Below are 14,131 nucleotides of genomic sequence, written 5' to 3' on the forward strand. Positions count from 1 at the left end.
CTGGGCTCCGGCGATCCTTCCGCCTCCGCCTTCCGAGTAGCCGGAATTACAGGCATGCGCTACCATGCCCGGCTGATTTTTTTAATTTATTGTAGAGATGAGGGTCTCGCTGCCCAGGTGGGTCTCGAACCCGCGGGCTCAGGCAATCCATTCACCTCAGCCTCCCAAAAGCGCGGGATTACGGGCTGAGCCACCGAGCCTGGCTTGGATTGATAGACTCTTAAAGACTCCAGGGTCCTCAGACACTGTTTGGCCCAGCCTCCTTCCCTCAGGTTGGGGATCTAAGAGTCCCCAGCTTTTCCCCCTGAAGGAAGACAATCACCGAGGACCAGAAATACTGCCAGGGAGGGAAGGGAGACGTCAACAGAGGAAGGGTGGGCTTGGTACTGCACTTGGACCCCACTTGAGACATCAGCGATCATGACCCTGGATGCTGCTTGACAGGTCTGGAGTAGCTGATCTCTGGCATGTGGGCCCTCTAGCGACCCATTCTCCTTACCAATGTCCTATAAGGAGTCCTTCCCCGTGTCTGCCTGAAACCTCTCCTGCTCTGCTTTTAGCTCCTCCTGTTCTTGCTACCCTCCTGATCTGGGGATCGAATTTCTGCATCTAGTGGCTTTACTGCTTATTAAGCTTCAAATTGGAATGGCTAGTCTGTAAATCACAGGGAAGGGGGGAAGCCCTCATATCATCGAGGATCACCAAGATCCGGTCTGCCCCCATCCCTGGGAATGCTTCTCCCCCATTCGCTCCACCCCCATCGCCTGGATGCAGAGAGATTGACGGAAGGCAGACTAATGCTGCCATGTATCAAGGCTCGAGTCCTCTGACCGATTAAGTATGGATGAAATTAGGCCCCCTAATTTGCTATCCTTCAGTCTCCCAGCACATGGGGAAAAACTCTCTGCTTCTCTCTTCCAGGGCTTGCGCATCATTTTTGCAGATGGCTCTCGCATCATCTTCCGCCTGAGCGGCACCGGGAGCGCAGGCGCCACCATCCGGCTGTACATCGATAGCTATGAGAAGGACGTCGCCAAGACCAACCAGGACCCCCAGGTAATGCCCCAGCCCTGGGCCCTGGCTAGTTTGTCTATTCGAGAGGATGATGGTTTTTCCATCAAGCCTGTTATTGACGTCCATTTCTCGGGTGACCCAACAGGGTACCAGCTGGGCTTGCTTTCTTTCAGTGTGTCCTAACATGACAACCATCATCCTAAAAACCATCATCATCATCATCAGCAGCAATTATCAGAGCATTTACTATTTGCCAAGCTCCATTCTTAGCCCGTTACATGAACATATTTTTAATTCTCAAGTGAGGTAGAGTCTATTATTATTCCTACTGTAGGTCAGGAAACGGAGGCACAGAAAGTTTTTTTTTGTTTTTTGATTTCTTGAGTTGGAATCTCATTCTGTCGCCCAGGCTAGAGTGCAGTGGCATGCTCATGGCCACCACAGCCTCAACTTACTGGGCTTAGCCAATCCTTCCACCTCAGCCTTCCGGGTAGCAGGAACCACAGGCGCATGTCACCATGCCTGGCTAATTTTTTGATTTATTGTAGACACGATGTCTTGTCAAGTTGCCCAGGCTGGTCTCAAACCCCTAGGCTCAGACAGTCCTTTCACCTTGGCCTCCCAAAGTGCTGGGATTACAGGCTGAGCCACTCTGTCTGGCCTTTTTTGTTTTTGAGTTGGAGTCTCACTCCATTGCCCAGGCTGGAGTGCAGTGGTGTGCTCACGGCCACCCCAGCCTCCACCTGCTGTGCTCAGGCGATCCTTCTGCCTGAGCCTTCCAAGTAGCTAGAACTACAGGCAGGTACCACCATGCCCAGCTAATTTTTTTGTTTATTATAGAGATGAGGTCTCGCCAAGCTGCCCAGTCTGGTCTTGAATCCCTGGGCTCAGGCAATCCTCTCACCTTGGCCTCCCAAAGTGTTGGGATTATAGGCGTGAGCCACCATGCCCAGCAACAGAAAGGTTAAGCAACAGTCAGCAGGCTTACAAGCCTGGCAAGTGGTAGATTCAGCATAACTAGTTTGTAAGCCAGCCCCTCCTCTAATATTTGGATCTGTCATCAGTTGTCACTTTGCTTGGTGTGGTCACCCGCTCTGAGAGAACACACACTGGTTCTAGATTTGTTGGGGGTGGGAAGGGGCAGTTTCATGTGTCTTCACAGAAAAGGCTGCAGACTTGCAGCCTAGTGGGTTTGGGTACCCGGCTACCCCCTAAGAGTCTGCAGAAGTTTTTCAAAGTAAGGAGGGACTCTGCTAGCCTAGGGTGGGACAGGGAACTTGGAGGACAACCACCAAAATGGAAGAGCCAAGGGGCAATGATGTACACTCAAGATTACCTGTGACACTCATCTTGACAAATGCTCCCCAACCAGAGCTCCATAGCCAAAAAGAGTTGAGGAAGTGTCATGGAAGTCACGAAGTGCCCCTTCTGGGGATTTACAACACACACACTGCACTTGATTTATTTATTTATGTATTTATGTGTGTATTTATTTATTTTTCGGGTTAGAATCTCACTCGTCGCCCAGACTGGAGTGCAGTAACATGCTCCTGGCCACCACAACCTCGACCTGCTGGGATCTGGTGATCCTTCCGCCTCAGCCTTCTGAGTAGTTGGAACTACAGGCACGTGCTACCACACCTGGCTTATTTTTTGATTTATTGTAGAGATGAGGTCTCTCGCCAAGTTGCCCAGGTGGGTCTCAAACCTGCGGGCTCAGGCAATCCACTGACTTTGGCCTCCCAAAGTGCTGGAATTACAGGCTGAGCCCGGCCCACACTGCACTTTAAAGGCTCCAAGACTTTCAGGAAAGGTACCCATTTAAAAAACATCTATTGGCCAGGCTTGGTGGCTCAACCTGTCATTCTAGCGCTTTGGGAGACCGAGGTGAGTGAATTTCCTGACCCCACGGGTTCGAGGCACCTTGGTGAGACCTCGTCTCTATAGTAAATCAAAAATTAGCTGGGCGTGGTAGTGCATGCCTGTAGTTCCGGCTACTTGGAAGGCTGAGGCTGAAGGATCACTGGAACCCAGCAGGTCAACGCTGGGATGACTGTGAGCATGCCATGACACTCTAGCCTGGGTGACGGAGTGAGACTCCAACTCAAAAAAAAAAAAAATCTGCCATCAGGCACAGTGGCTTATGCCTATAATCTCAGCACTTTGGGGGGCCCAAGGCAGGAAGATTGCTTGGGGCCAGGAGTTTGAAACTGACGTGGGCAACATAGCAAGACCATGACTCCACAAAGAAAAGAAAAATTCAAAAATTAGCCAGGCATGGTGGTGTACACCTGTAGTCTCAGCTACTCAGGAGGCCAAGGAGGGATGACCAGGATATTGAGGCTGTGGTGAACTGTGATCATGCCACTGCACTCCAGCCTGGGCAACAGACTGAGACCCCAACCCAAAATAATAAATAAATAGCATTTGCTGAAGGACCTGAGTAGACATTTCTCCAAAGCATACATATAGGTGGCCAACAAGTATATGGAAAGGTGGTCCGTATCACTAATCATCAGGGAAACGCAAATCAAAACCACAATGAGATGTCACCTCAGACCTGTTAGGATGGCCATTATCAAAAAGACAAGAGGTAATAAGTGTTGGCAAGAATGACGAGGAGAGGAAACCTTTGCCCATTATTGGTGGGAATGTAAGCTGGTACAGCCATTATGAAAAACTGTATGGCAGGTCCTCAAAAAATTAACAATAGAGCTAACGTATGATCCAGTGATCCCACTACTGGGTATATGTTCATAGGAACTGAAATTGGTATCTTGAGGAGATACTGCACTCCCATGTTCATTATACCATTATTCACCATAGTCAAGGTATGGATCAACCTAAGTGCCCATTGACAGATGAATGGATTTAAAAAATGATATATATATAGTAAGTCCCCTACATACAAACCTTCAAATTATGAACTTTAAAGACACAAACCTGTAGTTTTTAATGTTTTAATTCTCTCCACCAGATGTCAGTATAACCTGTTAAATACATACAGTACTATATAGCCAATTGTATTAGTTGGGTACCTAGGATAACTTGGTTGGACTTAGAACAAATTGGACTTACAAACATGCTCTCGGAACAGAGCTCGTCCGTATGTTGGGGATGTATTGTATATGTGTGTGCATGTGTGTAATATTTTATGTGTGTGTGTGTGTGTGTGTGTGTGTGTGTGTGTGTGTGTGTGTGTATTGCAATGGAAAATTACTCTGCTTTTTAAAAAAGGAAATTCTGCTCGGCTATTTGCAATGTGGATGAACTTGGAGGACGTTATGCTAAGTGAAATACGCCAGGCACAGAAAGACAAACACCGCATTATCTCATTATATGTTGAATCTGAAAAAACGTTGAACTCATAGAACAGAGTAGAGGGATGGTTACCAGTGGTTAGTGGGGGGCAGGGGAATGGGGAGATGTTGGTCAAAGGGCACAAAATTTCATTTGTGTCGGCAGAAGCTCTAGAGGTCTCATATACCACATGGTGGCTGTAATTAATATCACTAGATCATATACGTGGAGTTTACTCAGAGACTAGATCTTAAGCATTGTCACTATCACCACCACAACAAAAAAGTAATTATGTGACGAGATCGCTATGTTAATTAATTTGATAGCAGTAACCAGTTCACTACGTATATGTATACTAAAACATCATATTGTATTTCTTGAATATAAACACTTTTTATTTAAAAATTAAGGAAGAAGGGTTTTGTGTTTGTCTTTTGAGTGTCAAGATCACTGCCTGGCCCAGGGTCGATACAAAGAATGAATGAGCGACATTTCCTCTGAACCGCAGTACTCAGGAGGTGGCATGGCCCTGAGAGGCGCGAGCTTCCCACAATGCCCGGGTGTCCCACCATCTGGCCAGGGAGTGACCTTCCCTTGCTTTGCAACTGCTGAGCCCCAGTCCCAGCACTTTGTGGGGACTGTCCAAACCCTAAGGGCAATGGCAAGTGACGGTCTCAGTACCTGGAGTTGATGTTCCTTCTCATCCAGGTGCAATGACTTGGTGGAGATTTAGATACAAGAAAGCCACAGTTGGGAGCAGAAAATGTGCTGACTCCTTGCCCTTGCCATTGAGTCACTTGGTCAGATCGCTGCGCTTCTTTGGGTGTTGATTTTTCTCATCTGCAAAACAGGCAGTTTGACTAGATGAGTACTTGTTTTTATATTTAAAAGTATTTGCTTATTAAAGCAACAGAATTTTGTTTTCCTTTAAATGAGAGGTAGACCTGTTGGTGGGGAGTGGGGGAGTAGGGATGGGTGTTGCACTTTGGAAAATCTCTTTGGGTCCAGTGTGGGAATCACATTGGAGGATGCAAAGGTCAATGTGGCACCCTGCTCCAGGTGAGAGAGAGAACACGGACTTAGCAAGAGGGATGGAGAGGTGTGGGGGTGCAGTTGAGAGATAACGTAGAAGGTAAAGTCACTTAGGCTTGCTCATAGATTGGCCATGCAGAGTAGGTAAAGGAAGTTGTCAAAATGTCAGTTTCATTCCAGCACTTTGGGGGACCGGGGTGAGGGGAATGCCTGAGCCCACAGGTTCGAGAACAGCCCGGGCAACTTGGCAAGACCTTGTCTCTACAATAAATCAAAAAATTAGCCAGGCCTGGTAGCACACGTGCCTGTAGTTCCGGCTACTTGGAAGACTGAGGCAGGAGGATCGCCGGAGCCCAGCAGGTTGAGGCTGCAGTGGCCATGAGTGTGCCACTGCACTCCAGCCCGGGCAACGGAGTGGGACTCCAACTCAAAAAAAACGATGTCAGTTTCTTATTGTTCATTTCACATGAAAGACTGTGGTGTTGATCCACTGAGATAGAAACTGCAAGAAATAGGTTTTGGGGGAAAGAACATGTGTTTGTATTCAGATGGTGGAACTTGAGGAGCCTTGGAGACCTGGGAGTAAACAGTCCGACAGGCGGGGCGGGAGCTAAGGGCTGTGTTTAGAGAACATGCTGGAAAGGTGCTTCTCTTTGTGTCTCCCTCAGGTCATGCTGGCGCCCCTTATTTCCATTGCTCTGAAGGTGTCCCAGCTCCAGGAAAGGACGGGCCGCACGGCACCCACCGTCATCACCTAAGAAGACTGGCCAGATGCGGGACGTCCCTCCGCCCAGGTCCCTCCGAGTCATCGACTGAAGAGCGTGGACAGAAACAGTATATTCGCCAGGCTTCTAGGACTTAATTTTTCCACTAACCAGTTGACGAACGGGGCATTTGCGAGGCACTGCCATTCGGGGTGCCCTTGGGAGCTCTGTGCAAAGGAGGGAAAGAGCACCTGGGGCTTATCCTCCTCTCAGTTCCTTCCCATGCCCTTCTGCACTGCTCTGCGTTTTGTCTCCTTAGCATCAGGCCCTGTTTACAAGGCGAGGTGGAGGCCGAGCATCTGCGCGTGAGGCCTCTTTCATCTTTAGGATGCCCCGGGGAAATGACGCGCAGGTTTCTTTCTCCTGGTGAATCTTCCCCCCATCTGCTGTTTACATGTGACCCGACAAAATGCCATCTCTGGTGCCTTCTGTCCAATCAGCTCTTGCCTCAGAGTGAGACGTACTTGTTTTGCAACTTAGTCCCATTCACAGATACTTTGGGATATTAAAGCAAGATAAGCTACTATTGCTTGTTGTCCTTTTTTTTCCTTAACTACAAAGTACTTTTCTGATTTCAGAAAGAAAACAGATTCTTTTTTGCGGAGGAGGGGAATGTTGCATTATGTTTTGATGTCCTAGCTGGAAAACAAAACAATCTCTGGGCTAGGTTGAAAATCCTCAGACTCAGGGACTGTAATTTTATTTTTTTATTTTTTTTACATCTAAATATTGCATCTTTACCTACGTGTGACTGTTAGAATACTACAGTTTCTCAGAATTCCAGAAATAATTTCTGTATCTTCCGTGATACAACAGATTTTAAATTATAGCAGGATCAACCGAACTCTGGATCCTTCCAAAGTAGACAGATTAAGCTTGACATGGTTAACCTGGAATGAAGAAAAGGAAGATGATTTTCAAGAGACCATGGTAGGTGGTCAGATAAGTGGGAACTAGGATTATGTTTATGATGTTGTTTCTAGATTTTAAAGCACTGTGCACATCGGAAAACAAAAGCTGTAACACTACATGTAATGCATTTTTGATTGCCAAGGCACATCCACAGAGTCACCTTGCCACACATGGACTATTCCAGAAAACCCAGCTCTGTGCCCCTCTCCCACCCAGGTGGACTCCCTGTTACAAGTGGTGAGGTCTGTTTCTGGGAAGAGATTTCCATTGTTGTCGCTTAACAAGGGAGTCCGGCTCGGCAGACAGAACTGTTCTTTGACAACAGTGACGATGATGACGATGGGAATGACGGAAATGAGGCTGAGGAGTACTCCGTCAGCCCCATGCCAGGCACGATTCTCAGTGCTTTTCACCCACTCTTCAAAGGTTCCCAGTGACGCTCTGAGGTAGATGCTCTGAATGTTCCCGTCTCATAGCTGAAGTCCAGTGGCTTGCCCAAGATCACACCAGTATGGAGTGACAAACGCCCCCAGACCAGGCAGCTGCAGGCTCTCCACCGTGTCATGCTGCCTCCTCTACTGACTGCCCACTTCTCAGCTATTTAGAGCAGGTAGAAGGGAGATGTACAGATGCCCCTGTGCTTATTAAAGAGCGTACTGGGTGCCTGGGGTGCCAGAGACTCAGAGTTTGGCATGATTGCTTCCCCAGCAATCTGGATATCTAGGTGTATCAGCTCAGAAATACGCCTTCACCCACGTTGGGTGTGCGAGGCTTGGAAAGGGAAGGCCGTATGACACACGGTCACTGCCGTCAAACTGCCTGAAAGACTAGCTCGGGAATCAAGTCCAGCACGAACAGAGAGTGGGTAGTCTAAACGCTGTGAGGTGTGTAGGCAATACCTACCGTTAGAATTTGTAGTTTCCAAGTACCTGTTCTGTTGCAGATGTTGGGTGCCATGCTTCCCAGGGACTCTCCAAGCGAGACATTATTCCTGTGTAGACTTGAGGTAAACTAAAGCTCGGCAGAAGCTTTGCCCAGCTTCTTGGCTTCCATGTGGCGGAAATGGGATTTTGATCCTGAGTCTCGTTCACTTTCCCTGACCCTTTCCCGCCTCCTCGTCTGCTGAATCAGCGGCAGATACTCCCAGTTCTGTGGCCCCTGGAACAGCTTCAAGAATTTCCTCCTCGTCCCTGACCGTAATTCAGCCGCGTTCTCTGACCCCACTTGGCCACACTTGGGAGCAAGAAGCTCAGGGAAAGAAGAGGGAGGTGGGCGTGGACAAGGGCCACTTTATCTCCCCCTCCGGCTTCCAGAGAGACCCCCGACACACATGCCCCAGAGAGGTGTGGGGGAGGGAGCCCCAAGAGGCAGAGTGGCAGCACACAACCAAGTCTCCCTGCCTCCCAGAATGGATGGGGCCTATGAATCAGGCTTGTTTTTTTTTCCGGGTGTGGTGAGGATTTCAGTGAGAAAATTGGGTTGGAACTGTTTGGGCCTGGCTCCGAAATTTCACTTTTCCCCTCCCTCTTGACATTCAGCTGTTATCTTGGAGAGGCAGTCTTCTGCTCCAGGCTGTTTCACAGGCCCAGAAGATGGTCAGGCTTCCAGGCACTGGGCCCTGCTTCGGGGAATAAAAGCAGAGGCCTAGCGTGCAGTGCTGGGGCATATCATTCTTGCTTCTAAAGCAGGAAATGTAGTTTGTGGTATAAGAATCCTCCAAAAAACATAGTACACCCTTTATGATTCTGCTCAGAACCTGCAGCAGGGGTGGGTATCAGTTTGACAGCCTTCATGTAGGACTCCCTGCCTCACCCTTGGGCCTTGACAAGGGCCGCCTCGTAGCCTTCTGGCCTTCACCCTTGCCCCTCCGTTCCATTCTCCTCATCACCAGCCAAATGCCCTTGTCTAGGCTACAGGTTCACCAAGACGGGCGGTCACTTACCCGCCAGCCCCCTTCCCTCTCCCTCCTGCCCCACATTCGGAGCTTCAGCCTGGGGAACCACTGCAGGTCCCTGGAAGCACCAGGCTCTCCTGCCTCCAGGTTTCGCCACCAGCTGCCGTCTCCACCTGAGTCACCGTTTCCTCAACCCATCTTCGCCATATTCCTGCAGCCCCTGCTTGGTCCTCAGTCCTCATCGTGAACGTCATCTCCTCCGAGAAACTTTTGCTCAGCCTTCGGTGTCTAGTCTGGGAGCTTTCTCTAGTGTTCCTGTAGCACCTGTCCCTGCCTCAGTGACCCTCTGTGCTCCTACGTCTTGCTTTCCATTTTTCCTACTGCCCTGGGAACTTCTAGAAGGTAGGGACTGCCCTTTGCACCAGGGTTTACCCAGGACCTGGGCCTGTGTCTGACACTCAGCAAAGGCCTCATTAAATATTTTTAAAGCTAATGAGTGACAGTTGCCTGGCAGTGTTTCTTTATGCTGTGATCTCCTCGACCTATGAGGGAGGATTATCTTAACTTTACAGGTGACAAGTGACATGACCAACTTACAGAGCTAGTAGCTGGCTCACCAAGAACTCTTTCAAAGGCATTGGAAGCTGAAAGTGGGAAATCTCCTGGGCTTGAGGGGGTGGGTGCTGGCAACAGATAGGAGTTATGTATCGTGGTCTCTTTGGATAAAACTTCTGGTTTTTTAAGACAGTTTCACTCTGCTGCCCAGGCTAGAGTGCAGTGGCATGACCACGACTCACCACAGCCTCAACCTCCTGGACTAAGGCGATCTTTCTGCCTCAGCCCTCCAAGTAGCTGGGACTACAGGCACGTACCACCATGCCTGGCTAATTTCTTTTTTGTATTTTTTATAGGCACAAGGTCTCGCTTTGTTGCCCAGGCTGGTCTCAAGCTCCTGACCTCAAGCTATCTTCCCACCTCAGCCTCCCAAAGTGCAAGGCTTACAGGCATGGGTCACCTCACCTGGCCAAAACTTTTCATGTGAATGTTAAAAAGTGTCTTCTCTTCCATTGCTACAAAAATTAATTGGGAGGCGTAGTTGAGGAAGAGTTCTACTGAATACAGAAAAGGGTTATTTTTCTTCAGGAAGTAGAATCAGCAAAAGCCAGAACCCATGATGGGGTGGAGTGGGTGCCCTGGCTCTGGGCCTCAAGTCGTCAGGGCACACAGCATATGCTTCTGGAAGGCTTGAGAGGCTCTTCTTGGATCCCATTGTCAGAACAAACAGCATCCCCACAAGTTGGTGTGTCATTATACAAAAGAAGTGAGATCACTGTCGGCGGGAGCGTGTCTCATGTCTGTCTGATTGTCCTGTGGAAACTTTTGAGGGCTCTGGCTTGGTTTTCACTAAATGCGAAAGCCCCACCTAGATCCAGTAAATTGGAATTGTGGGTGTGGGCTAATAACTATTTTCCAGAAAGCATGTCTTCTGTGATTCACTGAATGCAGCTCTCCAATTAACAGAAAAGCTAGTTAGGAGTAGCAATCTATTTGCTTTCCATGACAGTGCTGTTTCATAAAAGCTCCGTCTCCATTGGTTTCTGGCTTCATTTTTACACAGTGGTAGGAGGGCTATTATTATTCCAGATAAAGAAATGGAAATTCTGAGAGTGTATGTCGCCTGTGCAGAGTCCCATGAATATGATGAAAAAGAAAGCAGGGCCAGGCGCGGTGGCTCAAGCCTGTCATCCTAGCACTTTGGGAGGCCGAGGTGAGAGGCGTGCCCGAGCCCGCGGGTTCGAGACCAGCCTGGGCAACATGGTGAGACCTCGTCTCTACAATAAATTAAAAAATTAGCTGGGCGTGGTAGCGTGTACCTGTAGTTCCGGCTACTTGGAAGGCTGAGACGGAAGGATCATCAGAGCCCAGCAGGTCAACGCTGAGGTGGCTGTGAGTGTGCCACTGCACTGCAGCCTGGGTGATGGAGTGAGACTCCAACTCAAAAAAAAAAAAAGATTGAGAGAGCAGACCAACCACCTCCAATTGCTCCTAGAGGTTTGGAATTTTTCTCCCCCTTTAACCTTTGCTATGTAATACCACCGAAATCTAGTGATGTTACACTTTTGCATGATTTTATTATGCTCACAGACTCTGTGCGTCAGGAAATCAGACAGAAACAGAGATAGAAACTTGTCTGTGCTCCACAGTGACTGGGATCTCAGCTGGTATCTTAGTCTGCTCGGACTACTATAACAAAATACCATGAACTGGGTGCTCTATACACAATAGAAATTTATTTCTCACAGTTCTGGAGGCTGAGAAATCCAAGAGTAAGACACAAACAGATTCAGTGTCTGGTGAGGGCCTGCTTTCTGGTTCACAGATGGTGCCTTCTCACTGTCTGTCCTACCGTGGTGGAAGGGGCAAGGGGTCTCTCCTGGGCCTCTGTTATAAGGTCACTGATCCCTTTCATGAGGGCTCTGTCCTCAGGGCCTAATTGCCTCCCAAAGGCCCCACCTCCCAATGTCATCGCCTTGGGGATTAGGATTTCAACATGAATTTTGGAAGGACATCCAGACCAGCATTCTGCCCCTGATGCCCCAAGTTCATGTTCTTACGTACAAAATACCTTCATTCCATCCCAGTAGCCTCCAGAGTCTCACTGTACTCTAGCATCAACTCAAAAGTCTAAAGCCCAGAGTCTTTTCCAAATGCCAACTAAATCAGATATGGGTGAGACTCAAGGTACAATTAACCCTGAGGCAAAATTTTTCTCCAGGCCTAATCTGTGAAATCAAACATGTTACGCGCTTCCAAAGTAATACAGTGGGAGAGGCACAGCATAGACATGGCCATTCCAAAAGGGAGCAGCAGGCGAGAAGAAAGGGGTAAGAGGTTCCAGCTCCCAGGTCTGAATCCCAACTGAGCCAATAATGTCAAATCTTAAGGTCTGAGAACACTGATTTGATGTCCTGCTTTCTGGATATGCTGGGGCAGGGGTTGGGTCCCCAAGGCTCCAGATGCCCTTCCCTCCATGGCTTTGCTGGGTGCAGCCCACGCAGCCGCTCTCATGGGTTGTGTTGGGGTACCTGCAGCTCTCTCAGGCTGGAATCGCTGGTCTGGGGGTGGCTCTGATGGTCTGAGGTCTTGGGAGCAGCTCCCCTAGGCATTGATCCATTGACCTAGTGGGAGCAGTCTGTGGTGGCCCAACCCTGATGGCAGCCCTCTGCCTGGGTCACATGCCCGAGGCTCTAGACAGCTCTATCCTTTGAAATCTTTTTTGGGGGGCGGGGTTTGGAGTCTCACTCTGTCACCTAGGCTGGAATGCAGTAGCATGCTCATGGCCACCCCAGCATTGACCTGCTGGGTTCCGGCAATCCTTCCACCTCAGCCTTCCAAGTAGCCAGAACTACAGGCACATGCTACTACACCTGGCTAATTTTCTATTTATTGTAGAGACGAGGTCTTGCCAAGTTGCCCGGGCTGGTCTCGAACCTGTGGGCTCAGGTAATCCACTTGCCTTGGCCTCGCGAGACTGAGCCACCGAGCCCGGCCAGCCATTGAAATCTTAATGGAGGGTCTCATGACCCCATGGCTTATGCTGGTGGAGATGGCACCCTGTGAACACTGCCAATGGCATCTGTGCCCACCGGAGGGGCTGCCACTGAGCCCACTCTGTGCCCAGGTTCACTGGAGCTGAAGCTGGGGCAGTCAAGGAGCTCTGCACAGGTATTCAAGGAGCAGAGCCCTGAAATTGTTCTGCTCCCCCAGGTCCTTACACTCTGGGCCAGTGATGGAAAGCAGCCATCTTGATAATCTCCCAAGTGCCTTTGGGGTCATTCTTCCCTTGTCTTGGACATAGGTCCTGACTTCTTTTTAGATGGCAGTGTAGTCTCCCATTGTCTTGATGAATAATAGCTCCTAGTTTTGGTTGAGATGCCACATCCGAACGAATCTCCCTATCAGATTTGGCCACACCCTTCATGTTCTCTCTCAAACTTCTTGGTTTTTCTAATATGGGTAGGCTGAGAATTGCCTAAAATTTTAAGTTCTGCTTCCCTTTTGATTAAAATTTTGTTAACTTTAGGTCATTTATTTCTTCTCACGCTTTACTACAAGTAATCAAGAGAAGCCGAGCAGCACATTTAACACTTTGCTTAGAATTTCTTCAGTCAAATACCCTATTTCATTGCTTACAACTTCCACCTTCCGCAAAACGCTAGAAGACGAGCACGCAGCCAGGTTCTTTGCTACTTTATAACAAATCTGGCTTTCCTGTGCTGTGCCACACCATGTTCCTCATTTCCATCTGAGACCTAACCAGAATAGCCTTCACTGTCCATATCCCTACCACCATGGCGTTCACAACCATGTAGGTATTCTCTAAGAAGACTGGGCCTCTCTCTATAGCTCTCCTCTGCTGAGCCCTCATCAGAATCGTCTTTTACAGTCCATCCATGGCAGCGTAGGCTTCTTCTAGCAGGTACCTCAAAACTCTTTCAGCTTCTACTCAGTACCTAGTTCCAAACCATATTTTAGGTATTTGTTCCGGTAGCACCCCCTCTTTTTCTTACCAACTTTCTTAGTCTGCTATAGTAAAACATCATAAGCTGGGTAGCGCATACAACGGAAATATATATCTCACAGTTCTAGAGCTGGGAAGTCCAAGACCAAGGCAGATTAGATGTCTGCCTCAGGTGGTGTTTCCTTGCTGTGTCTGCAGGGGCCTCTTTTATAAGAGCACCAGTCCCATTCGTGAGGGTTCTGCCTTCATGACCTAGTCACCCCCCAATGGGCTCTACCTTCTAATGCCGTCACCTTGGGGGTTAGGATTTTAACATATAAAATCCAGGGGACACACATTCAGATCATAACACCTGGGAAGATTGGAACAGCAGAGAGTGACTCAAGAGGCTGAGGCTGGAACCCTCGAGGCTCCTTCACTCACATGTCTGGGATGACTCAATGTCTTGGTTCAGCTGGGATTGTCAAGTCCCACAGCTTCACATGACCTCTCCGTGTTGCTTGGGCTTCTCACAGCATGATGCTGGCTTCCGAGAGCGCTTCCCAAGCACAAATGTGCTGAGAGAGTCAGGTGGGAACTTCTCCACCTTCGGAAGTCATGCAGCATCACTTTGGCCATATCCAAGTCAAGTGGTTACCACCAATTCGCTCTGCCAGCCCGCATTCAAGAGGAAGTGAATCACACTTTATCTCT

At 48.9% G+C, this 14,131-nt stretch overlaps 1 protein-coding gene across 1 annotated transcript in view; it reads left to right on the plus strand.

Annotated features, from left to right (window-relative positions):
• The window catches only part of PGM1 (phosphoglucomutase 1), a 38,542-nt gene extending 31,906 nt beyond the window's left edge, over positions 1 to 6,636 (plus strand). Inside the window, exons 10-11 of the mRNA XM_008060501.2 lie at positions 922 to 1,056; positions 6,015 to 6,636. Coding sequence (XP_008058692.1) covers positions 922 to 1,056; positions 6,015 to 6,104 — 225 coding nt within the window. The 3' untranslated portion in view covers positions 6,105 to 6,636. The remainder of the gene's footprint in view (positions 1 to 921; positions 1,057 to 6,014) is intronic.
• The last annotated feature ends 7,495 nt before the right edge of the window (positions 6,637 to 14,131 follow it).

Source organism: Carlito syrichta, unplaced genomic scaffold (assembly GCF_000164805.1).
Source record: "Carlito syrichta isolate Samal-C Ts95f unplaced genomic scaffold, Tarsius_syrichta-2.0.1 Scaffold304635, whole genome shotgun sequence".
Lineage (NCBI taxonomy): Eukaryota > Metazoa > Chordata > Mammalia > Primates > Tarsiidae > Carlito > Carlito syrichta.